The sequence below is a fragment of the Lepidochelys kempii genome, chromosome 6 (assembly GCF_965140285.1).
Source record: "Lepidochelys kempii isolate rLepKem1 chromosome 6, rLepKem1.hap1, whole genome shotgun sequence".
Taxonomy (NCBI): Eukaryota; Metazoa; Chordata; order Testudines; family Cheloniidae; genus Lepidochelys; species Lepidochelys kempii.
In genome coordinates this window covers 112,678,579-112,704,058 of record NC_136385.1, presented here as the reverse complement: position 1 = coordinate 112,704,058, position 25,480 = coordinate 112,678,579, and the positions used below count along the sequence as shown (strand labels likewise).

The 25,480-nt window shown below is 46.4% G+C and overlaps 1 protein-coding gene across 3 annotated transcripts in view; it reads right to left on the bottom strand.

Annotated features, from left to right (window-relative positions):
• Positions 1-25,480, bottom strand: part of RCOR1 (REST corepressor 1) — a 127,033-nt gene that overhangs the window by 28,837 nt on the left and 72,716 nt on the right. For all 3 annotated transcript variants that reach the window (XM_078853389.1, XM_073349705.2, XM_078853390.1), the window contains 3 exons: positions 14,423-14,475; positions 3,319-3,480; positions 1,734-1,852 (listed from right to left, as the gene is read on the bottom strand). In XM_078853389.1, the coding sequence (XP_078709515.1) occupies positions 1,734-1,852; positions 3,319-3,480; positions 14,423-14,475 (334 nt within the window). The remainder of the gene's footprint in view (positions 1-1,733; positions 1,853-3,318; positions 3,481-14,422; positions 14,476-25,480) is intronic.

Genomic DNA, 25,480 nt, shown 5'->3' with positions numbered 1-25,480 from the left:
AGCCTATCCTTTGGTGTAGATGTAGCTAAATCAAAGGAGAAATTCTTCCATCAACATAGCTTCTGTCATTCAGGGTGGTGGTTTTCCTACTTTGATGGAAAAAAACAACCTTCCAGCAGCTTAGACATAGCTAACCTGGTGTAGTTTCCATAGTGTAGACATACTCTAAGTATCTCTGCTCCTGTTGCTTCTCTCAAAGGCTTTGAAATTCAGAAATGGAGCAGCCCATCCATTCACTCTCCATGAAGTTTATAGCACCTTAGATACACCATCTATAAAAGTCTTTATAGTAAAGATATTTCCTGGTGGCAGTAATTTCAGTGCAGTTTACAAGTATAGAACAAAAATGCCAGATGCAGCCTTTTTGAATACTAAACTATATAGTGTGAACTACAAACAAGTGCTCCTTTTAGGAAACACAATTATTTTTCCACTGAATAAAGTTAATAAATAAAACCAGAAATAACAGTATGAAAGGGAGGCACGGATAAAGGAAAGCCAACCAAAGTCAACCAAGTAAGGGATTAGTTGGATGGTGGCGTTCTCCTTTGAGCCCACTCTCTTCCTTCCAATTAAGCAGATGTGGTGGATCCAGCTGCGAGATGAAGACAGTCTTGCTGGCTCATTGTTGCAGTGTGGTTCAATAAACTCCACCATGGGAATGACCCTCTTCCTATAGGGATCTTCTTTTTGAGGCACAAAAGCTAGGGTCTGGGCTAAGCAGTCATGAAATAGGAGCCGTATGATGGAAGACATGTGCAGAGCATTGCCAGCTGGTGACAGGTATCTACTTTCCTCGGATGTGGCTCTAAGAGAAGTTCTAACTCTACAAATGTCTAGATTGAGTTTTAAAGCAGGTTGGGAAGAGTACCTGTTCACAAGGACAAGAAACATCTGGAGCATGGCAAAAGCACCACTGCTACATATTTCAAGAGAAAGGAAAGACAAGGAGGATGAGGACGCAGAGAACCTTTGCAGACGGTTAAACCCCTCAATGTGCCAAGGAGCCATGGCCTACCGAGGCCCCAACTGCTCTAGGTTCGAGTGGGGATATCCAGAGAAAGAGGATCTCTATCTCCAGGAAGCTTCTGTGTAGCTAAACACATGAACTATCAGCCAAACCTTCCTGAAGGGTGCTGCAGTGTGTGGTAGGCACGGCAGCCATGGAGACTGCTGAGGCCTGAGGCTGAAGTAGTGGGAACAAAGAATCTGATGAAGCTCAGTGGCTTAGGGGAGGGTACAGAATTTCATCCACCACAGCTAGTGTGAGCTCTTCTCTCTCCTCCTCTTCCCATCACAAAGCCAGTCTACTCGACCATTGCTCTGGGTAGAGAATTTGGCCCTGAAAGCATTTTTCTGGTAGCAGCTTTCTGCTGGTACAAGTGTGTAGATAAAATGGAGAGGGGACTGCCAAACATTGACATTCTTCCACTTAGTGCATGCTCCCATTCTACGCAATGTTACATTTAAGGCTAAAAACCTGCCCTTGAATTACCATTGTGATCTCCCTTTACAGGGACTCGAGAGTTGCATGTGAATCAGATGGTAGAATTTGGTCATGAATGTTTACATGGACACAGATTTTGGTTATAAAAAGAGAGAGAAAGAGGCACCAGGAAGTGTCTGGGGGAAAAAATCCTAGTTCTAGTTCTTCACAGGCTACCAGAAATTCCAGGATCATCATAAAAAGATTTATGAGTGGCAAGACACAGTCTCTCTCACTGCAAACGTACCTTTCTTCCCGTTCCCTTTTTTGTTTACGAGCATGGCGGTCCATCACGCTGGTTTTAGTCCTTGTCTTTTTCCAGGAATAGTAAAATTTCACCAAACTGGCTATCGATTTGTCAGGAAGCTGAAAATAAAATGGTTACACTTTTTACAAGTCTTCACAGGTTTACATGTACAGCACTACCTGGCTTTCACATCACATGGGCCATACTAGGGTAAATACTATGACAGCCAGCAGGAAAGTCATAACCAGCATCATAGGGTAGCCATATCTATTCAATTAACAAAAGAGGTTTTAAAAGGATGCAATATTGGTTCTTTCTACAACCTTTGATAAGCGTGTAGCAGGTTGTAATATTTTCATTCTCATTGTCTTGTATGTCTACATGATAAGCCTGCCTTCCATCAAGCAACTAAACCTGTATTAAGGTAGCTGACTAATTTGAGTTCTGCAGGCTGCCCTAGAAGAGACCTGCATCACTCTTGCCCCTCACCTCACCCCACGCAGAGTGATGCGGAGTGCAACAATAACTTTAAAGGCCTGATCCAAGTTCCATTAAAAATCAGGGAGCTATAGGTGGAAGTCAGGTCCCTCTTACTTAAGGATCAAAATTTCAAAAGTTTTGGCTTTCGATACTTGTGATACATCCAAACTGACCACTCTCCAAGTTTAAATCAAGGCTTAAATAGAGACTGGGAGTGGCTAAGTCATTATGCAAGGTAGCCTGTGTCCTCTTGTTTTTTCCTCCCCCCCCCCCACCCCAGATGGTCTGGTTTAACTTGGATTTAAACTTGGAGAGTGGTCAGTTTGGATGAGCTATTACCAGCAGGAGACTGAGTTTGTGTGTGTATGGGGGTGGGGGGATGTGAGAAAACCTGGATTTGTGCAGGAAATAGCCCAACTTGATTGTCATGCACATTGTGTAAAGAGTTGTCACTTTGGATGGGCTATCACCAGCAGGAGAGTGAATTTGTGTGGGGGGGTGGAGGGTGAGAAAACCTGGATTTGTGCTGGAAATGGCCCACCTGATGATCACTTTAGATAAGCTATTACCAGCAGGACAGTGGGGTGGGAGGAGGTATTGTTTCATATTCTCTGTGTATATATAAAGTCTGCTGCAGTTTCCACGGTATGCATCCGATGAAGTGAGCTGTAGCTCACGAAAGCTTATGCTCAAATAAATTGGTTAGTCTCTCAGGTGCCACAAGTACTCCTTTTCTTTTTGCGAATAAAAGGAAGAGTGGCCCCATGAGTGACAAATCAAAAGCACTACCAATTCTATAGTCAGAACTGTCTCTCAACATTGTAAGAGTCAGATTCTACTTCTAGAAAACTTTTTCTTTGCAGGACATGCGGATTCTGTGTCTGCTGCTAGAGGAATGTAAGGTGATAAAAGTAATAGTCCCTCCCCTATCCCAAAACAGTATAGTCCTCTGAATGACAATGCCAGAGTCAAGCTTTTCTCCAAAACCCCACCCCCACACCAGACAGTCTTCAAAAAGAGCAGTTACATGATTGCTAACAATCCTGTAGCGGACAAGGTGACCTCAACAGTTTTTTCCAGGTCTAATTATTATGATCCTACTTACCATCTGCTGAATTCTATGAAATGTTTTCCCATGGAAACTAAAGGCCTGTTCGAACAAGACCTTGTCTTCCACTGTCCACTCATCTGGGAATGGAGTAAAGTTGGGCAAATCCGCCAGGGATTTCTCAATATTATGCTTGTGCCAAAAGAGCATTCCAAGGGCCTGAAAGAAACATGGACACAAGAGAAACTGAGTTACAATGGGGGGAGGGGGGAGCAGAGAGGGAATTTACAGTCCTCACACTGATACAAGTAATAGGGCAACAAAAAAGTTACAAAAGGGCCATGACTCTGACCTCAGATACACATGTGTGAGGCTGCAGAAGCTTAAGTGACAGCAAAAACCTGGAATCTGATCCATCACCACTCTGGACTGTGGAGCATCAGAATCTGGCCCATATTGCGTAAGCAGCAAAATGAAAGAGTTCTACTGCTGAAAGGCCGCTCGAGATTGCCGCAGGAAAAGGCAAGTGGGGTGGACATTTTTGCTAGTTTAAAAAATAAAAATGGGCTTCCAGCAAAAAATGGCGCACACAGAGAATTTAGCCAAGGACAAAGTAAAGAGCTAGAAAAATGTGTGTAAAGCAGATATTAAAACTAAACTACAGGCAGAGTTAGCCAGTGTTCAAGTCTTGATACCTGTCTATTTGATTAGGTGTTTTTGTGCTCTTTTTTGGAGGAGGGAGGGGACAGTCTTATTTGTTGTTTGGGCACCCCCTGACAAAGCAGGGGCATAGCTCACTATCATTTGGAAGGGGGGGGGAGGGGACTATCATTTATTCCCCCTAACTTCATCTCCTTCAGTTGCAACTCTGAGTCTCCAGTTCAGAAAACTGAATTACACACACGGTACGCCCCGGCACGAATGAATGCTTGCCCTAGTGAGCCCTCTAAGAGGGGTTCACTCAAAATGTACCACCCTCCGGAGGTGGATGGTAAAAGGGCATTCTGATCTTCCACTCTGATGGGGTGATTATTTTTGGTGCAATTAGCCTCCCCAGAGTCATTTCAGAAGGGCCTGACCCTAACATGCTACAAATATTTAAAATAAAATGTTTCAACTTGTTTCAGAACTGCTGTTAAGTGAAAACGATCCCCAATCCGCTGACTAAAATATTACCTGTCTGACCTATGCAAAGTTGACTCTGGTTCTGCCACCATAATTCCCCCCATCTAGTAGTTTCACCCAGTCCATTCAGACTGACAGTGCTACCTTTGAAACTGGGGTTTCCCCATCCCACTTTGCTATGCAAAAAAACAGTTCCTTTCTGGGCACAAAGTTCTCGCTCCAGTAGATTCTGCAACTATATGACTAAATGCTTGCCTCACCCCAGATCTCTTCCTCATGAAACTAGACTCTCCCTGCTAAATATCTAGATTTCTTCCCCTTCATTATGATACAGAACCAGAAGAGTCGTAACACGCCACGGTTTTGAAGATGTCACGTGAATTAAAAAAATTACGACTAGGCAGTTGGGAGGGGAGAGCTTAACTAGCTAGTATAGAGGCACATGGAAGATTTTACAAGCGTTACGGTTTCTTCTTTTTTAATATCAGACTCAGTCTCACCTGGGCACCTCCCCAAATATCCCTGTGTGAAGCAACATAACCTGGACATTAGTACAGAAATACATTACACAAAGAGGAGATCTGCTGAAAGGGAAAAAGTGGTAAATGTTCTTAAAGAGGAGAAGTTGGCCCAGACAACCTCTGACAAAGGGCATGGAACACCAGTGTGAATTTTTTTTTTTTTAATAGGTCAGGCTCTGAACACTTACAATATTTTTTTAAACAGACATTATTTCTAGAAGGAAGACATTTTACATATAAGCTGCTTTTACACCACTAGCAATAGTGCCCACAGATATTTACCAATTCAAAGTTCTTCTACCCACCCTCCTCCCTAGGAAACAACTCTACTTGCCCCCCCCCCCACATGTATCCATTTAGCTGTGGACACGGAACCCAGCTACAAGTGAGGGAGAGAAGGAGAGGGCTAGAGCAGACAAGTTGCATACAGAACAAATGCAGCCAGCTGGACATGAAGCCCAGCAGACAGCTGAGCTTTCAGCAAGAGTCCCATTCACCCTTCCAGAGAAACCTGCTCCCTACTACTCCATCAACACGCTGGCACCTGTGTCTCTACAAGTGATGGAGGGCAGGATCCTCAAGGCAATTGCTATCTCCTCCTCTGCTGCACTGAGCCTGGGAGGGAGCAAGCTTTGCAAGGTCATTGCCTCTTTGGCTCACCCCACACTTGGGATCTTCTAGGCTGCCACCTGCTATAGTGTCCTGAGCCCTCGAGGAGTGGCTCCCAGCAGTGTGTGTGCGCACACACATGGTCAAATGCTTGCCACCACCTAATAAGCTCAGAGCCAGAGGCAAAAGTCCTAAAGCAGGTTGTCTAGGCTTGAATGGTTCCCTCAAATTCTCACTCTTCCCCTTCAAAGGATCTCATGTCTAACATCAATCTGAAAGGGGAAGTGTCCATGGTTTTGCAATTTTTTCCTGGGAAAGGCCAATTTCAAAAATAGAATTTCTATAACATTGGATCAGTAGGACTATTTGCATAAAATAACCATCCTGGAAGGACATTCTGTGTATTTCCTAGCAGTGCTTGGTTTTCAAATTCGAGGACCACCTAAGTCTTTGGGGCATATGCTGTCCTGCAAAGGAAGAACAGTGGAAGGTTCTCTTCCATTTTTACCACCCCAGGACAATTCATTATGAAGAAACAGGAACATAGGATTCAGAGGGTAGCCGTGTTAGTCTGTAACAGCAAAAATAATTAGAAGTCCTTGCGGCACTTTAGAGACTAACAAATTTATTTGGGCATAAGCTTTTGTGGGCTAAAACCCACTTCATCAGATGCATGGAGTGGAACATACAGCAGGGAGGTATAAATACACAGCATATAAAAAGACGGGAGTTGCTTTATCAAGTGGGAGTCAGTGCTAAAGAGCCAATTCAATTTAAGTTGGAAGTAGGCAATTCTCAACAGTTGACAAGGAGGAGTGGAAATCACATCTGTAGTGTTAACGAGGCCAATGTAAACAAGGTGGCCCATTTGAAACAGTTGACAAGAAGGTGTGAGTATTTAGCAACGTAAAATTAGTTTTTGTAAAAACAAGGAGGGGTACTTGTGGCACCTTAGAGACTAACAAATTGATTTAGTTTCTGTAGTGACCCATCCACTCCCAGTCTCTGTTCAGGCCTAATTTGATGGTGTCCAGTTTGCAAATTAATTTCAGTTCTGCAGTTTCTCGTTTAAGTCTATTAATTGCTATACTGGATCAGACTCAAGATCCCCCTACTCTAGCATTCTGTTTCTGATAGTGGCCAGTACCAGATACTTCAGAGAAAGGGGTAAGAACCCCACTGTAGGCAGATGTGGGATAATCTACCCCTCCCAGTGAGAGATCAGAATGAGACCTAAGGACCAAGAAGAAATGGCTGGGAACAGGACAAATTCATTTAGTAGGATAATGGGAAGGCAACTGGACAGAGTCCATCAGCTCATTTCACAGATCACTGTAAACCTGACAGCAAATGCTCAATTGCCACCAGCCTGGCTGATCATAGGCTCAAATCATGACAAGTGAACAGTGGGACAACACTGAGAGCTTAGAAAGTGCCAGATGGTACTGATCATTCAAGCACATAGTTACATAGCTCAGTGAGTCGACATGCCACAATCCAGAGAGCCCAGTAGCACAAACACATACTTTTCTCCTTCCTCCCTCCCCTTAACCAGACGTTCCCATCCCACTCTCCCTTCTGGTCACAGCATCACAGCCACAAAAATCCTTCTGTTCAAGGAGAAGACATGTTTTCAAACTTTAGACGTTGCGAGAGTTGTCTAAAAACAAAAGTGTGTCTTCAGTGTTTAAAGCTTCAGACCTGGCACCTGGCTGCACCTCAGTTTTATAAGAGTTTTAATTTTAAACAAAGTCTGATCAGTTTTCACTTTCCAGAAACATTCACCTTTCGACTAAAATCGAATAGAAGGTCACTCAAATATGTAGGGCTTAGTTTTTTGAGGAAAAAGAACAGGAGGACTCGTGGCACCTTAGAGACTAACAAATTTATTTGAGCATAAGCTTTCGTGAGCTACAGCTCACTTCATCGGATGCAACGAAAGCTTATGCTCAAATAAATTTGTTAGTCTCTACGGCGCCACAAGTACTCCTTTTCTTTTTGCGGATACAGACTAACACGACTGCTACTCTGAAACCTTTTTTGAGGAAGTTATTCATGACTTCACATATTAGAACAAACACACCTATCTCAACCTTAAAGGTTATCTATGTTTAAAAAAAAAAAGAGGCAAGAATTAGGCTTGTGGCTATTCACTGCTTTAAGGGTTTTTATTATTAATTATTATTATTTTTGGTCCTAGAAATATCATGAATGTTATTTCTGATCTTCTCTGGTTTTGCTGGAGCATCTGATGGACAGCTCAGAGCACATGTATTTGTATGGTTTCTCACACCTTAACAGCAGGGACGCTGAAAAAGACAGTTACCTGTTCCGTAACTGGTGTTCTTTGAGATGTGTTGCTCATGTCTATTCCACAGTAGGTGTGCGTATGCACCATGTGCACCGGTGCCGGAAGTTTTTCCCTTAGCAGTACCCGGGGGGGGGGGGGGGGGGGAAGCACTGCTACAACCCCTGGAGTTGCACCTCTATATCGTGCTATAAGGGAGGCCACGAGCTCCTCCCACCCTTGGTTCCTTCTTGCCAGACAACTCTGACAGAGGGAAGAAGGGCGGGATGTGGAATAGACATGAGCAACACATCTCGAAGGAACAGATAACTGTCTTTTCTTCTTTGAGTGATTGCTCATGTGTATTCTACAGTAGATGATTCCAAGCTATATCTGTGGGTAGGAGTTCACTAGTTCCTGGGACGCAGTACTGCTCTGCCGAACCCAGCATCATCCCTAGTCTGGGAGACTATCACATTATACATAGTGAACGTGTGAACTGAAGACCAGATGGCAGCCCTACAGATGTCCTGGATAGGGACATGGGCTACATAGGCAGCCGACAAGGCCTGAGCCCTCATTGAGTGCACCCTGACGATTGGTGGCGGGGGAACCCCTGCCAGATCATAGCACGTGCGTCTGCACACGGTGATCCAGTGAGAAAGGCGCTGGGTGGAACGAAGGCAACGAAGAGTTGCGAGGATTTACAGAACGGTTTAGTCCGATCCAGGTAGAAGGCCAGTGCCCTGCTCACATTGAGCGTGTGGAGGTGGCGTTCCTCACTGGAGGAATGGGGCTTGGGACAGACCACGGGAAGGAAGATGTCCTGTTCCATATGGAAGGCGGAGACCACCTTCGGGAGGAATGCAGGGCATGGGCAAAGCTGAACCTTATCCTTGTGGAAGACTGTATATGGAGGTTCCGAGGTCAAGGCCCTGAGCTTTAGACACGTCGGGCTGACGTGATTGCTACAAGGCAGGCTACCTTCCAGGAGAGGGGAGACCAGGAACACGTGACCAAGGGTTCAGAGGGAGGTCCCATGAGGCGGAACTCCACCAGGTCTAGGTCCCATTGTGGTACATGGGGTCTAGTATACGGGAATGAACGGTCAAGGCCTTTCAGGAAGCGGGAGGTCATATTATGGGAGAAGACCAAGTACCCTTCCACCGGCGTGTCGAAGGCCGATATGGCCACCAAGCGTACTCTGACAGAGGCGGGTGCCAGCCCTTGGGTCCTAAGGGACAGGAGGTACTCAAGGATAAACTGGAGCGGTGCGGACGATGGGGAGACTCCCCGCTCCCCCACCCACCTAGAAAATCTGGACCACTTCGCCAGGTACGTCCGGTGTGTGGATGGCTTCCTACTTCCCAGGAGGACCTGCCTGACTTCCTCAGAATACCTCCTCTCCTCCTCGTCTAGCCACTGAGCAGCCATGCTGTCAAGCGGAGAGCGGTCAGATTGGGATGAAGGAGGCAGCCCCCATTCTGGGAGAGGAGGTCTGGGCGAAGTGGCAACCTCCTCTGAGGGACCACCTGAGGTCCAGTAGGGTCCCGTACTAGTATTGACGGGACCAGGCTGGGGCAATAAGGATGATACGTGCCTTGTCTGCTTTCACTTTTTCTAGATCTTTCCCTATAAGGGGAAATGGTGGAAAAGCACAGAAAAGCTGGTCCAACCACTGCAGGAGGAAGGCATCTGAGATTGCATCCCTTCCCAAGCCACACCCCCCCCCCCCCCCGGAACAAAACTGGGGGCAATGCCAGTTCTGGCGGGTCGCAAACAGGTCCATGTGGGGAATTCCCCACTCTCGAAAGAGCCGGTGAGTGACCTCTGAGTGGAGCGACCACTCATAATGGGGGAAGAAAACCCTGCTGAGGCAATCGGCCTGTGTATTGTGGGCGCCCGGTAGGTGGAAAGCCCTCAGGGAAATGCCCCACCTTGCCTGTTGATGTAGAACATCACAGCGGTGTTGCCGTAAGGACTCTGACCACCTTGCCGTGAAGCTGCATGATGAAAGCCACACATGCCAACCGTATCGCCCTGAGCTCCCTGACATTTATATGGAGGGACATGTCCAAGGTTGACCACATCCCTTGGGTTTGCATGTTCCCTATGTGGGCTCCCCAGCCCAAGTCTGACACATTGGAAACCAGGTCTATTGATGGGGCTGTCTCCCAGAAAGGAGCCCCCTGGAGCATGTTGCCCGGGGAGGACCACCATTGTAGGGAGGCAATTACCGGGGTCGGTACCGTGAGGGCCTTGTCCAGGCCGTCCCGTGCCTGGGAGAAGTGGGAGGCTAGCCATAGCTGGAGGGGCCTCATTCAGAACCTGGCGTGGCAGACCACATACATGCACGCTGCCATGTGTCCCAGGATCTGAAGGCACGCCTTTGCTGTTGTCACCATAAAAAGCCGTGACCGAGGTGATGAGACCTTTGAGGGTTTCGAAGCTGGCCACTGGGAGAAAGGCTGTGGCCCTTAAGGAGTCCAGTAGTGCCCCTATGAATTCTATGTGCTGCACCGGGACCAGTGTTGATTTGTTCTCGTTTACAAACAGACCGAGATTGGTGCATGTAGACAGGAGCAGATCCACACGGGCCCTCACCTGAGACAGTGAGTTGCCCTTGAGAAGCCAATCGTCCAGATATGGGAACATCTGGACCCCTTCTCGTCTGAGGTAGGCTGCCACCATCGCCATACACTTTGTGAACAGCCTGGGCACCGTGGATAAGCCAAATGGGAGAACCGTGAACTGGTAGTGGTCGGGCCCCCCAGGAAACTGAGGAAGCGCCTGTGCCCTTTGAAAATATGGATGTGGAAATATGCATCCTGAAGGTCCAGGGCTGCGATAATAGAAGCCAGGGATACCATGAGGAACTTGGAGCGGACCATAAACCGATTGAGATTCCTCAGTTCTAGGATGGGCCTGAGACCTCCTTTCATCTTTGGGATCAGGAAATATAGGGAGTAGAAGCCCCTGCCCTGGAGTTCTACTGGCACTCTCTCCATCTCCCCCAGGCATAGTAGTCGTTCCACCTCCTGACGTAGGTGGTGAACGTGCTCTGGGTCCCCCAAGCCCACCAGGATCGGGGGGTGGTTGGGCAGGGGTGAACTGAACTGCAACATGTAGCCCTTGGAAATGGTGCTGAGGACCCAGCGGTCCGAGGTTATTTGTGACCACTCCCCATGGAAGGCAGACAATCGGTTGCTAAACACAAACTTTATTAGTAGGGGGTTTCCATGGCAACTACCCTGGTTCCCCCCTGCAAATAGTCAAAACCGCCTCTTCCCCTGCCTCTTGACCTTAGAGGGCCCGGGCTATGGGGCAGAGCAGGACTGTCGTTGAGGCCGGCACTTTTGGTTCTCTTGGCCTCTTGTAAGGGGCTCATATCTGCTCTGTGCAGAGTGAGCCAACGTTTGCGGTCTGGCCTTGTCCTTAGCCGGAGGGACGTACAGGCCCAAGGTCTGCAGGGTGGTGTGAGAGTCTTTCATACCGTGCAGCCTGACGTCCGTCTGTTTGGCAAACAGGGCCTTCCTGTCGAACGGCAGGTCCTGCGTGAGGGACTGGGCCTCTGCCGAAAGCCTGGACAGGAGGAGCCATGATGCCCTGCGCATGGAGATCGCAGAGGCCATCAAGCAAGCCGCCGTCTCTGCCACTGCCTGCAGGGCAGCTTTGGCTGCCATCGCCCCTTCGTCCACCAATGCCTTAAAGTCCTTCCTATCCGGCTCTGGGAGGAGTGGCTCGAACTTTGGCAGGGACTCCCATAAATTAAAATCATAATGGCTCAGTAAGGCCTGATGGTGGCCACCCTGAGCTGGAAACTCTAAGAGGAGTAAAGTTTTCTACCAAAGGAGTCTAGTCTCCCGGCGTCTTTATTCTTGGGGGGTGGCCGCGGGCTGGCCCTTCCACTCCTGGTGGTTCACAGATTCCACCACCAGAGAGTTGAGGTATTCATGGTTCTTGGCTGGCACAAAATACTTCCTCTCAGCCTTCCTGGAAATTGGTGCCAGAGGGGCAAGAGTTAGCCACAAGGCATTGGAGAAGTTGGCTACACCTTGGGGAAGGGGTAAAGCCACACAGCCCGACACGGAGGGGGACAGTACATTAAAGAGGGAATGAGACAGGCCCTCCATCTCCTCGGCCTGCAGCTGGAGGCTCGACGCCACCCGCGTTAGCAGGTCTTGATGCGCCCTAAAGTCTTCCTGTGGAGCAGAGGGCAGCGGTGCCGTGATGGTGTCATCCAGTTCAGGAGAGGAGGCTAGCATGGGGCTGTAGGCCTCAGCCTGTGCCAGGGGATCAACCCTCAGGTCGGAGTCCAGGCGCGGAGCCGACAACTCAAAACCTGTTGACTTGTCCCTCTGCCTAGATAGCAAGGCCAACAGGGCCTCGGACGACCTGGCCACCAAGGGAGTCCCCCACCTGGGTGGGCATTGGCGGCCACTGTGCCCATTTACACCATTGTCCCTTCCATGGGGCCCCTTGCCACTGTTCATGCTGCGGGCCCGGTGCCACTATCTGGTCTGGCTGAGCAGTACAGCCCAGCGAGTGGGGGGCTGGGTGCCAAGGTCACCACCGACCGAACGGTACCATAGGAGCGGTGGGAGCAGTGGTGCCCACGATGCTGTCTTCCACGGGACCGGGACATTGACGTCAAGGAACGGTACCCGCCGGAAGTACTGTCCCAAGACTCGCTTCGGTGCCGGGAGCTGCGGTGTCGGTGACACGCGGCAGGAGCCCCGCGTACGACAGCTGACAGAGCGGGAGCTTGACCAGGAGCATCAACGTTGGTCGCACAGAGATCAGCTACGATAGCTACATCATGAAGAGGCGCACCTTCAACGCCTATCTCAATGCCTGCATCCGCTGCTTCGTGGCGTGGAGGGACCCGGGGACTCCTGCCCGGATGGAACCCCGGTTGGCGTCGAGGGTGGTGGACGCGAGCTGCGAGCAAACCGGTCGCTGCGTACCGAACGAAGCAGAGAACGGTCTTCAGAGTGAGAGCTGCGCCGTGCTGGGGAGTCCTGTTGAGCGCCCAGTGCTGGTTTGCCTCAGGACTGGGGGCCCACCACCGGCGGCGCCCCAGGCACTGGCAAGCTCAGGCTGTCACGTTCGGCCTGTAGAGCCTCTGGCGTCAGTGGCATCCTGACTGCGGGAGAGTCGCGTGTCAGCGCTGCCGGGCTACTCCACTTAGCACAACTCGGTGGTTTTGAGCCCGGGGGGGACAGAGGGCTGCCCAACGCGGGACCAACCTCTCCCCCTTCCTTCTCTCAGCACCGCTGCGAAGTCGAGCTCTTCCTTTGTTTCTTGGAAGGGGAACGGTGCCGACTGGTGGAGGGGGTTTCGCTGCGCACCGACGATGCGGTGCCCGGTGCCGAGTCCACACAGCGTACCGGCGTTGAGAGAATGCCGATTCCATGAGAAGAGCGTGAAGCCTGATGTCTCTCTCCTTCTTAGTTTGCAGCTTGAAAGACCTGCAGATCTTACAGCGTTCACTCACATGAGTTTGGCCCAAGCAGCGGAGACACTCAGCATACAGATCGCTCCTTGGCATGGAATGGCGACAGGAGTCGCATGACTTTAAGCCTGGGGCATGGGGCATGCCCTGGGCCCACTCTAACAACTGAGAAACTACTTTCCATGAGTTACTAACAACTAGCTAAAGGTACCACTAAGATCAACTGGAAAGGCTGCAGGAACGCTGGAGCAAGAATTTCCGACGCACCTTCTCTGGTGGCAAGAAGGAACTGAGGGTGGGGGAGCTCGCGGTCCCCCTTATAGCGCGATATAGAGGCGCCACTCCAGGGGTCGCAGAGGTGCTCCCCCCTTTACGGGTACTGCTGAGGGAAAAACTTCCGGCACATGTGGCGTGCACGCAACACCTACTGTGGAATACACATGAGCAAGTACTCGAAGAGGAACTTTAAGATGTCTCTTCTCAAGAATGTTTAAGACCTACACTTTCAATGGCTAACACAAAAATGAGAGTTTGGTCATCTGACTAAAACCTCTTCCCCTCTTAATCACTCACTCTTCAGTCCCATTGCTCTTGCAAGGACATAATTTCTCTAATTCTCAAGTCAAAGTCCTCCAGTAGAGACAATACCTTTATTCCCAATATAATAAACCAGCAGAACTCATCCCTCCTCCCCACCACATAACTTAATGCACACGAGACGTCCCACTTAATTCAGAAGAACTTCTCAGGTGCATGAAGCTACCCAACTGTCCAAGTGTTTGTCGAGATGCGTCTTAAGCAGAAGACCGAAAAAGCCAGAGTGAAATCTGGGCCTCACTCAAGTAAAGGAGAGCCTTGTCATGGGCTGCAATGAGACCAGAATTTTACCAACATAGACATAGATCAGACTGCAACACAAGGCCAAATACCTCTGAAAATCAATGGGAGGTGTGCATCAAAACACTGAAATTTGGGCGTTTTAGTGACTATCATTAATAAATTAGGATGAACTGCATGTCCTCAGAAAAGAAATGTATTACTATGCTGGATGAGTGGAAGGAAGAAAGTTTGCAGTGTGGCAGTTTGCTTTAAATCAGGTTCTAGTACCTACTGGGAAAAAAAGGTCAGTTTAAATACAGAAATGCAAATAATCGTTTTTGTTACCTGTTCCATGTTGTATCCATGTTTCTCTTTAGCAATGGCAATGTATTCATCCACTGAAAAATAAAAATAGGTCCTGAAGACATTTCACACATGGGCCTTGCCCTACTTTCTAGTCTACAACAGAGGATATAAAATTCAGCTGCTTTGAGTCCAAACAGGGAGGAGGCTAATGGTTAATTATTACCCATATCATTCACCTATTGCCCAGTAACGGACTTCACATCCCCTGTACAGAACTTGGGGAAAGAGTTAGTTATATTTAAAAAACATGCAAGCAACAAAAAAGAACCACACGGTATCCTGTTCTAATACTTTCCCATTAGGCTCTTGCAAGAATCAGTCCATAAGACTGCATTCTTCATGGCCAGAAACAGCTGAGGGTTTCAACCAGCAAAGATATTTAATTTAGTCTTGCTCATATAACCTAATTCTGTCCCTTTGCTCATGTATCACAATACACAGTCTTTAAGGACAATCACCATTTGTTTGTTTTAATAACCACAAAGGACTCCTGCTTCATTTCATGAATAGGATGGATGGCAAATCAGGTAGTTGTTTATAGGACTATTGTGATTTGCAGCTGAAGTTAAAAGGTGATTAGTAAAGTGGCAAGGGGACTGCAAAAAGAGAAAGGATATGCACCTGCCTGAATTCTGTTCTCTTTGGCTGTGTCACAAGCTTTTTACTTGCTGGACAAATTACTTAACTCAAAAATCTTCAACTAACTGTTGGTTCCTTGTTTTCTGGATGCTCATCTTGGAACACCTAAGGTCTGGTTTTCAGATATGCTGAGCTCTTCAAGTGAAATCAACAAGAATGGAGAGGGCTGAGCAGCTTTTGAAGAAGGGGAAAATATATATATCTGTATCTCAAACCTAAGCATCTTTAGTGAGGCACCCAATATTAGTAGACCCTTAATTTTGGCCTAGATATCCATGTCTCAGCTCCCCATCTGTAAAATTGGGACAATACCTTTCTAAAAACTCATGGGCACTGCAAAAATAATTTCATTAATCTTTGTGAAGCAGCTGGTTACTATAGTGATGAGTGCCATGGAAAAGCCCATGAGAAAACAAACAGTTCCATATTCAGTGCAGCTTGGACAGGGTGCAGTAAGTAAAGCATGAGGCCACAAACTGAAAAATACTGTACAGTTGCATCATTCCCCAAGCACCATCCATCCTGCCCCCCGAATGAGAGAGGAGTCCTGTGGAAATTTTGTGATCACATCCCATTAAGAGCATATCGCAATCCAAGCACACAAGTGGGCAGAATTAGGGTTACACAGGAAACCTTAATTAGGATGTTTCCCAGCTTGAGTGTCTGACTATGCACCCTTAACTTTTCTTAATGTAGATATTTTCTATGCGATTCATTAAGTACTTTGCCTTAAGGCCCAACAAAAACAGTTAAGTTCTAGAGATAGTACTAAGCTCTTGGGAACGCCAATCACTTGGGTAAAGGATTGCAGCAGTAACTGGCTCTTTGAGTGAGGAAAGATCTATAGTTCCAGATATTATTTCACCATTTTTATCCTTAATTTCTTCTCCTTGGAGATTTAAAGAGCTCTCCCTTCCAATAAATTAACATTTTAACAGCTACAGCAATTCAAAACACATTTTTTTTAAACCATTCATTAAGGTCTTTTCTATAAACCTAGCTAAAAAGGACAGGAAGAGGGGTCACTATAGCAATAGCAACATTAATAGAACTTCGTCACTTTATAGAGGAACTCAGTATGTGGTGAAGCAAATTGCTAGGGGCATCACACCAGGACGCTGGCCAGGAGGCACAGGGTATGGGTGTGGGTGCGTGCCGGGGAAGAAGGACAAAGGGAAGGGAGGAAGAGGAGAGGAAAACAAACAGTAGAATAGCAACTTTCATATACTGAAAGGGCATGGTGGGAGGGAGGGGGGGGGTTATAATCTATTGTGCCAATAAACCAGGAAGTTGCAAGCAGTGAATGAGGCCACTTAGTTCATGCTGCCTGCCATTTCTCATCTAAGTATTAGCTCACTCTTTCTTTGGAGCTCACACTTTGAGGGTTCAGAGGTGTTGGGCAATTCTAGATTTTTTGCTCCTATCTTGCAGGTATTACCCTTTGCATTAAGTAGGACCATGCTATTGCTTATGGACTTGAATCACTCATTGAATCCTTTTAGACTCAACTCCTCAGTATTACCAGATACTTGAATTGCTACAGTCCCACATATGCCGCACAAAAACATACACACTTCCATCTTGGCCTTGTCACACAATTCCACAGCATTCTGGAAGACTTGGACCTGCCCACAGTGATCTAGGCATTTGCAACCTCCAAGCTCAATTACTGTAACTCCTCCTTGGGATTTAAGCCACTCACCCTGAAAAAGCCTCAACGGTACAAAGCATAGGAGCTCCTCTGCTTAGCAGTGCAGACCCCTCTGAACCCATCTCACCAGTGCTTTCCTCATTCAGTACAGAATCCAGGTCCCACAGTCTCCATCTTGAGATGGAAAGCCCACCATGGAACTCTCCCTAGCTACTTGAGAGACTACCTCTCCTGCTGCAGGACTTCCCAGGAAGGGAAGACTTTAGGTGAGGGGTGTGTGTATGCACGTGAAAAATCTGCTGGCTGCTGTTAGTATGTAAGCAACCAGACCTGACTAACAGAAGTTTGCTGAGTACAAGCTGTGCTGTAAAAACAGTGCAGGCACATTCTAGTGGTTTCTTTATAGAACTACTGCACCACATTCCTTTCTAGTGTAACCCGTGACCTGAGTGGTTACAACAAGGAGGAATCTAGTCTATTGTGTTCAAGAGCGTGCCTACACCACAATCATAGGTGTGACTACAGCATGTGTAGACGTACCTGAACTAGCTTTGGTACCCAAAATGGCTAGATTGAGGGTATGTCTACACTTCAATTGCTGCAGTGGCGCCTCTGTAGCATCGACACTACCTACACCGACTGAAAGGTTCTCCTGTCAGCGTAGGCGCTCCACCTCCCCGAGACGGGACAGCTAGGTCGACAGAAGAATTCTTCCAGCGACCTAGTACTGTCTACACTTTGGGTTAGGTTGACATAGCTACATCTCTCAGGGGGACTTCTCACACCCTTGAAGGACGTCGCTCTGCCAATGTAAGTTCTCAGCAAAGACAAGTCCTAAAGCTAGTTTAGGTATGTCTACACGTGTGGCAGTCAGACCTCTGCTTGAAGCGTAGACAGACCCTAAGGGCTGGTCTGCACTATAAAGTTAGGTCAACCTGGCTAATCACTCAGGCCTATGAAAAAAACTCACACCCCTAAGAGACATAGTTAATCCAACCTAAGCTCCAGCATAGGCAGCACTGGGTCAACAGAGTTCTTCCATCGACCTAGCTACCTACCCACCTCTCAGAGATGGATCTACTACAGCAATGGAACCTGTTGTTGCTGCAGCTGTGCCACTGTAGCCTTTCCAGTGTAGACACAGCCAAGGCTACACTAGCACATTGCCTTTTTGCCAGTATAACTGTGGTCTGGTCTACACTACAGACTTTCACACCCCTGAGTGACATAATTATACTGACCTAACCCCCAGTGTAGACAGCGCTATGTCAGCAGGAGGGCTTCTCATGAAGCCTCTCAGAAAGGCGGATTAACTATGCTGATGGGAGAACTCTTTCCCCCTCAGCACAGAGCATTTTCATTAAAGCATTACAGTGGCGCAGCTGTGCCGATGTAGTATTTTAAGTGTAGACCTACCCTGTGTCTGTACTAGGGCTTCTGCCAGCACAACTATGCCTGTTGCAGGGACAGGGTCACACTCCTAAGGCCTGGTGTACAGTACAGGGTTAGATCGACATAAGCTGCCTTGTGTCAACCTAGCTGTGGAAGGGTCTTCGCTTAAATTTGGCTCCCCCAGACATAAGTGCCCCTCTACGCCGATTTAGTAACACCACCTCCCTGAGCGGCGCAGAGGCACAGTCAATGTAACTGGGTTGACGCAGTGTCAGTGTAACACTGTTGCTTATGTCAACTGTTACTGGCTTTTAGGAACTATCCCACAATGGCAATACAATCGATACAAGCACTCCTGGTGAGGACATACACCACCGACACAAGGACCCAATTGTACACACACACACAAGCAATTTAATACCTGCAGTGGCTTTAGGCAGATGTAAGTTAGGTCGAGAATTCTGTAGTCTAGACATGGCATAACTCAGTGGTTCTCAACTAGGCGCACATGGATCCCTGGGGGGTATGCAGAGGGCTTCCAGGGGGTACTCAACTCATCTAGATGTGTGCCTAGTTTTACAACAAGCTACGTAAAAAGCACGCGCGAAGCCAGTACAATCTAAAATTTCAGATAGACAATGACTTGTTTATACTGCTCTATACTATACACTGAAACGTAAGTAGAATATTTATATTCCAAATGATTTATAACTATATAGTACAAATGAGAATAAGCAATTTTTCAGTAATAGTGTGCTGTGACACTTTTGTATTTTTATGCCTGATTTTGTAAGCAAGTAGTTTAAGTGAGGTGAAATGTGGGGGGTACGCAAGACAAATCAGACTCCTGAAAGGGGTACAGTAGCCAGGAAAGGTTGAGAGCCATGGCCTAACGGACATAACTATGCCAGCCAGACTTTCCAGTGTAGACCAAGACAATGATGCTTAAGAAATTACAGTTATGTGACAAATGAAGTGTCTGATTCCTATGAGGGCCCTTGTTGCTATTAGAAACCAGATTGTGTAAAAGGAAGATTCCTGTACATCTTTAAGAAGGCTCCTCCTTTCATGCATTTTGTGCTTGGCTGATGCATAAGAGCAAACTCACCCCCCTCAAAATGTTCTGCTCTGGCCAGCACACAGGGTGGGAAGCATGTGCTTATCCAAAGATCCCAAGTCTGCAGCTATCCATGCCCAATTCGTCTGTTCCCTCCACCTCCCAGGAGGATGGTCAGGCATAAAAGGCTGGAAGAGAAAAATGCTCCTGCTAATGGCACCCAGCTCTGCCTGTATGCTGCAGGCAGAAAAAAGTGGGAAACATTTAGACACTTGCTAATCACCTCTCTCCAGTGCAAGTGGGAGCTGTTAGGGCACGCACTGAAGGAAATGGACAGGTTGCACCCAACCCAACATCAGTGGGGAAGGAGAGAAAGGGAAGAGACAGTCCCCCAGCATCTGGGGGGGGGGGGGAGGGGATACTTGCTAGGTTTCCCACCGGTGCACGTCTCCCTTAATCTCACTGGAAACCCTATCTCCACCTATACTGCATGTCCTGGCTTTTAGCTAGCTAGCTGCCTAAGTACTGTGGGTATTATTCAGTAATGCACAGGCACTAAAGGAGACTTTGTTAGCTGCTAGAAGGACGGGGATTGGAATAAATAGCTGCACTGCTCCTCATTACAGTCCCAACTCTAAGACCAAAGATTTGAATGATTTTAAATACATAACAAGGGAATGTTTATTTAAGGGTCTATTATCTGAAAGATAGGAAATGCTTGGAAGCAGCTTTTTCCTGGGCACATTCCATCAAATATAAAACAACACTCCATAGAGGACATATTTCTGTGGAATTGTCCCCAAAATAAATATTTGCTTCCTGACAGCTTCACAAATGTCACTTCATGCCTAGAAGAACCATGGACCCCAGACAGGGTTTGCAGGAGAGAGAAAACCTGGAGAAAGCAAAGAGAATGCAGAGGTAGAGCTGCGACTGTAACCTCAATTCACCCCTTTTACTGAGGTACTGCAGGAGACTCTGAACACTTTGCATACTACGTGATGTAATACCCTGAGAGAACAGGGTGAAATAAGGACACAGCAGCAGCCTTAGCAGTCTGCTGTAGTGTGCTTCCTACTGTTTGATCAATGCTAGACCGTGTAAGATTTTGATTGTAGCTGTAGATTTTTTCCTCCTCCACCAAAAAGATGCAGAATAAATCTATTTTGTATAATAAATCGAATGTGGATCATTCATACACAAAATATGAAATAAATTTTCAACTCAAAAATGTGATGGAAACAGAAAAAAAACCCCAAACACCCTTTGCTATAAAAATGAACAACAGCATTGCTGCGTCTCCGAGTACTGGCCAAACTGCAGCACAGACCATTAGTAAAGCAATTATGCCACCTTGTGGCCACAAAACATTTTAAAAAGGGAAACAGAAAAGTACATTCAAGTTTAGAGGAGACCTGCAAAAAAAAAAAAAAAGGGGGGGGGAGGAATATCAATAAAAAGGATTTGTTTACAGAAGTCCTGAAAAAGATTACTCCTGGGGGAATTCTGCTCCAAAAGATTAAAAATTCTGTGCATAACAGTTTTAAATTCTGCAAAATTCTGTGTATTTTATTTGTCAAAATAATACTATATAATCACAACAGTTTCTATTATTTTGGTAATTTATTCAAAATACCTGTCAGCAAGTATGTATGTAACAATACAGGCAACAAACATGATTCAGAAAGTGTAGGTCAGCTGAGGCTCCCACTGTCGGTCCTGGGTGGCAGGGGGTGACAGTGGGAGCCCCTCCACCCATTTTCCAGTTTATCCAGATTTTTGGTTATCCAATCTGGCCCCAGTTCCAGTTAAATTGGATAATCAGGGTTCCACTGTATGTAACAAATACATTTGAAACACACAAAACTGGAAAAAGAAAGCATTTTAGTGGAAATCACAAGTTGTGTGAAAAAATAAAATTCTGTAGGGAACATTAATTCTGCGCAAATTCTGCACTGTGCAGTGGCACAGAATTCCAGCAGGAGTAAAATATTTTATTCCCCAAAATGACCCAAATCCCACACTTTATTTAAATTAAAATGTTCTCTCTGCCCTAGAAGACTGATAAGTGAAACGCATAAAGTCATGACTGATGTCACAAGAATGATGAGGGCTGGTCTACACACAGGTTTTGGACTGCTTTAAACATCTTTATACTGGTATAACTGCATCCTCCCTAGGGGGTTGTCCAGTTTTAGCCATATCAGTTTCTGAGGCTTGGTCCAAGTTTAATATTCATACTGACATAGTTATGTTGGTTAGGGGTGATTTCTCCCCCCCCCCCCCCACTGACATAGCAACGCCTGCTTAAGTTTCTAGCGTAGGCCCAGTTTACACGAGCATAGTAGGTCTTCTGCTGTTATAGCTTATGTCTCGGAAAACTGATTAATACTATACCAGCAAAAGAATTTTTATATCGGCAAAAACTGCATCTCCACTCAGAGTTTTTGCTGGTATAGCTTATGCCAGCAAAACTTTTCTAGCATAGACAGGGCTTAAAACTAATCTAGCTATAGCAGTACAAAACACTGCTTAGACAAGCCCTGAGCTATGGAGGGCATGTCTACTTTGCAAATAGAGGTGTGATTGCAGGATGTACAGACATTCCTAAATTTGCTTTAATCTAGCTAGCGTAAATATCAACAGCAATGAAGCCGCAGCCATGGAGACTTCAGTGTGGGGTGCACAAGCCTGCCAAAGATTCTAGGTACCTACTTGAGTAGCTAGCCCACAGCAAAGTCTGCATTGCTGCAACTTCACTGCTGTTGGTACCTGAGCTAGCCCAGGTACGTCTATACGTGCTGCAGTCAGACCTCTGATTGTAGGGTAGACATGTGAAGGGACATTTTTTGTGGTTTTAAAACATCAATAATGTTTTCAGGGTTCTTTGTTTTTGCTAGTATCTACTTAACTTCAGGTACCATGTAACTGAAGGTGGCCACACTGCCCAAACTGTATTTATGTTTCTAATTGATGCTCACTAAAAAGCTAACCAATACAAATACCTGTTAATTGCACGACTTAGCCATTCATTTGCTATTTTTTTCTTTAATGTAGTATTTTTTGGTGTATATACACATATATATCTAGGGGTACACTCACACTAGAAACTTTTACTGGTACAGCAGTGGCAGTGAGGGATATGACTTTAACAGTACGGTTATAGTAGTAAAAACTCTGATGTAGACACAGTTACAGGTGCAAAAGTGTTTTTGCCAGAATAATATCACCTCTCTTATATAGTGTTTTTCACAGTAGGTCTCAAAACGTGTCACAATCTTTAATGTATTTATCGTCACAAGACAGCTGCAAGAGAAGGAAATATAGCTTGTCACTCACCAAACCAGCATACACTACAATGGTAAGAATAGGCGTTCTCAAACTGGGGGTCGGGACCCCGAAGGGGATCAGAAGGTTATTACATAGGAGGTCACAAGCTGTCAGCCTCCACCCCAAATCCCGCTTTGCTTCCAGCATTTATAATGGTGTTATATATATAATACACACACACACACACACACACATATATATCTCTCTCTATATATATATGTTTTTAATGTATGGGGGGGGGTCACACTCAGAGGCTTGCTGTGTGGAAGGGGTCACAAAAGTCTGAGAACCCCGGGTAAGAACATTTTGTTGCCAATATAACTAAGTCTACACTAGAAGGATTTGTCAGTATATCCCATACTACCAACATTTTTCTAGTGTAGACTAGGCCTAGGGTAAGTGTCAAGAAATATTTGCAGTTAAATAACCTCAGTATTTGGAGATAGCTATACTAAGTATAGGGAAATACAAGGGAATACTGAAGATGCTGAGGTAAACATAGTTATTACCTAGACAAAAGTGGCAAGTTTTTAAAAGGCCACGACTATAGTATGGCTGCCAGATTCCACCCCAGGGGTGGTATCTGCCTAACTAGCGAGTGAGGTTCATGTTGAGGTGGACAGCAGTTTAGGACTCTTTGGGATGATAGGTGCTACATATGTGTTTTAAACATTATGCTATTATTCCCATTGTAAATAACAGTCTGACTAAACTCATGGTGTTAAGTCAAATTTCCAACTCTAAAAACGTTTTCATCCCCGCGTAGAAAGATAGAGAGCCCCTTAAAGCATGTTTTCGCTCCAGAGTTAGTCCAACGTGCTGCTCCTATTCCCACTCCCATCAAAACACAAAACCTTCTCACCCATGTTGTGTGGATTCCAACCTGGGCAAGCTGGTCCAGAAGGGGATGCAAGTTGAAGCTTGGGTTCTGCTTTCACTCGGGCTGGTAACCTGCCCATTTTGCAGCTCACAGCACAGGCTAAAAGTCACTTAAGTGTTGACAACCCTCCAATGCCTTCCCAGAATTCCCCCATGTGCCCAAAAGAACAGACAAGTTCTCCCACAATTCAATAGGAAAGAACCAGAGCAGATCAACTTACTGCAGCACAAAACACCATGGAATATGCCCCCAGAAGTCCTCGCAACACACCTGGATAAATGCAGCACTCGTGAGTGCATTGTAACTCGGGTAGGGCTCTGCAGCGTGGCTCTGTGCTCTTGGGCACCAGTCACCCAAGTTAAACAGTGAAGACATACCCTCAATTAACTTCAATTCCTACCTGGAAATGATGTGCATAATGGCAACATCCACATAGTTACATTAAACAGGGTAAAAACGTATATCTGATCTTAATCCCCATGCTTCAGAACATGAGTCAATAACTAAATTACCTTTGGAAAAAGCTTCCTCTCATGGGCATGTTCTTGCCAGGTTGTGTACTATGGGGTTGGGGTTTGTTTTTGTATGTGGCACATTTCTCCTTAAGATTATGTATGGTTTCAGGTACTATTTGGGTGAGGATTCTGGATTAAGTCAGCCATTAGTCTGATCCAGGATATGGCTCTTATACCTTTTTCCTTCACCAGGATCTCATTGGTCTGAAAAATAATTTGGTATTCCCCAATTACGGGCAGCAGAACGGAAAGCAATTCATTCAAAGTGTTGCAGTCCCCATACAAAGACTCTAGGCCTCAACCTAGGAATGTCCTATCACCTCTTCTCATACACCCAAAGTTAAGCAGCATATGGCACTAAGAGTGGATCAGCCGGTCAATAAGGACCTTTTTGGAAACTGATTTTTGGCACAATAAGGTAAGTGTGTAAATTTGTTAGTGAAAAAGGCAGCTATGGTCAGTAAAGGATGGGTTACTCACCTTGAAGTAACTTGAGTTCTTTGAGAGGTGTTGTCCCTATGCATAGTGCACTTCAGATTGCATATGTGCTCTATGCACCCAAGACTAGAGATTTTTCCCCACTAGTGCCATTTGGTCCATGCATGGCCCCCACACCGCTGCCCCGTGCTCCACATCAAGAAAATAAAGGGGGCTCCTGCAGAAAAATCCTCTCATGAGTGGAGTCCCCAAAAAAGAGGACAGGAAAGGAAGAGAACTGGATCGTATACCCTGAGAAGACAATTGCTAGTAATTCTTCTGTCTATTATGATTCTGTCCAGGCACACCGAAGGCCAACTTTCCCCACTACCTCAGAAAGGGGCCATGCAGATCCAGAGAGACAGTCAGCCCATAGCTTTCAAAAGCCCAGTCAAAAAGGCCAGTTTTGAAATTGGTGGTTGGGAAGTGAAATACGACTGACCCTATGCACGCTTTCTATGCATGCTTTGATGCTTGCATGGCTATTCGTACTGCAGCTGATGATAAAAGGCAGGCAGGACTGGTCATCCGAATTACAGCTCACTGGATTTTCTAGTGGTTGCAGGTGTGTCAGTATCTGGCAAATTAAGTGCGATTTAGGAGACGGTCAACGAGTGGAGAGACTCATTCATCTTTGCTCTGAACAGTATGACACACTCAAATGGAAGGTCTTCGACCATGCTTTGAACCTCCTCTAGAATTTCTGAGGAGGAGAGCCACGATGAGAGTCTCACCATCACAGCTGTTGCCATGGACCTCGCTGCCATGTTCGCTGCCCTTATGGCAATCTGAAGTGACAACCTTGTTATCAGTTTTACTTCACTAATCGGGGCCAAAACTGGTCTCAAGTTCTAAGGCACTTTATCGGTAAAGCTGCCAATTTGTCATACGTGATAAAATCATATTTAGCCATCAAAGTTCTGCAGTTTGAAACCTAAAACAGCAGGCAAGTCGAGGCATACATCTGTCTCCCAAAGAGGTCAATCCTCTTTGCTTCCTTCTCATGCGGTGCAGACCTGGCTTGCCTCTGTCTGCTATGCTCAGTGACCACTGACTCTACCAAAGATTTGTGACATGGGTGAGAGAGTAGGTACTC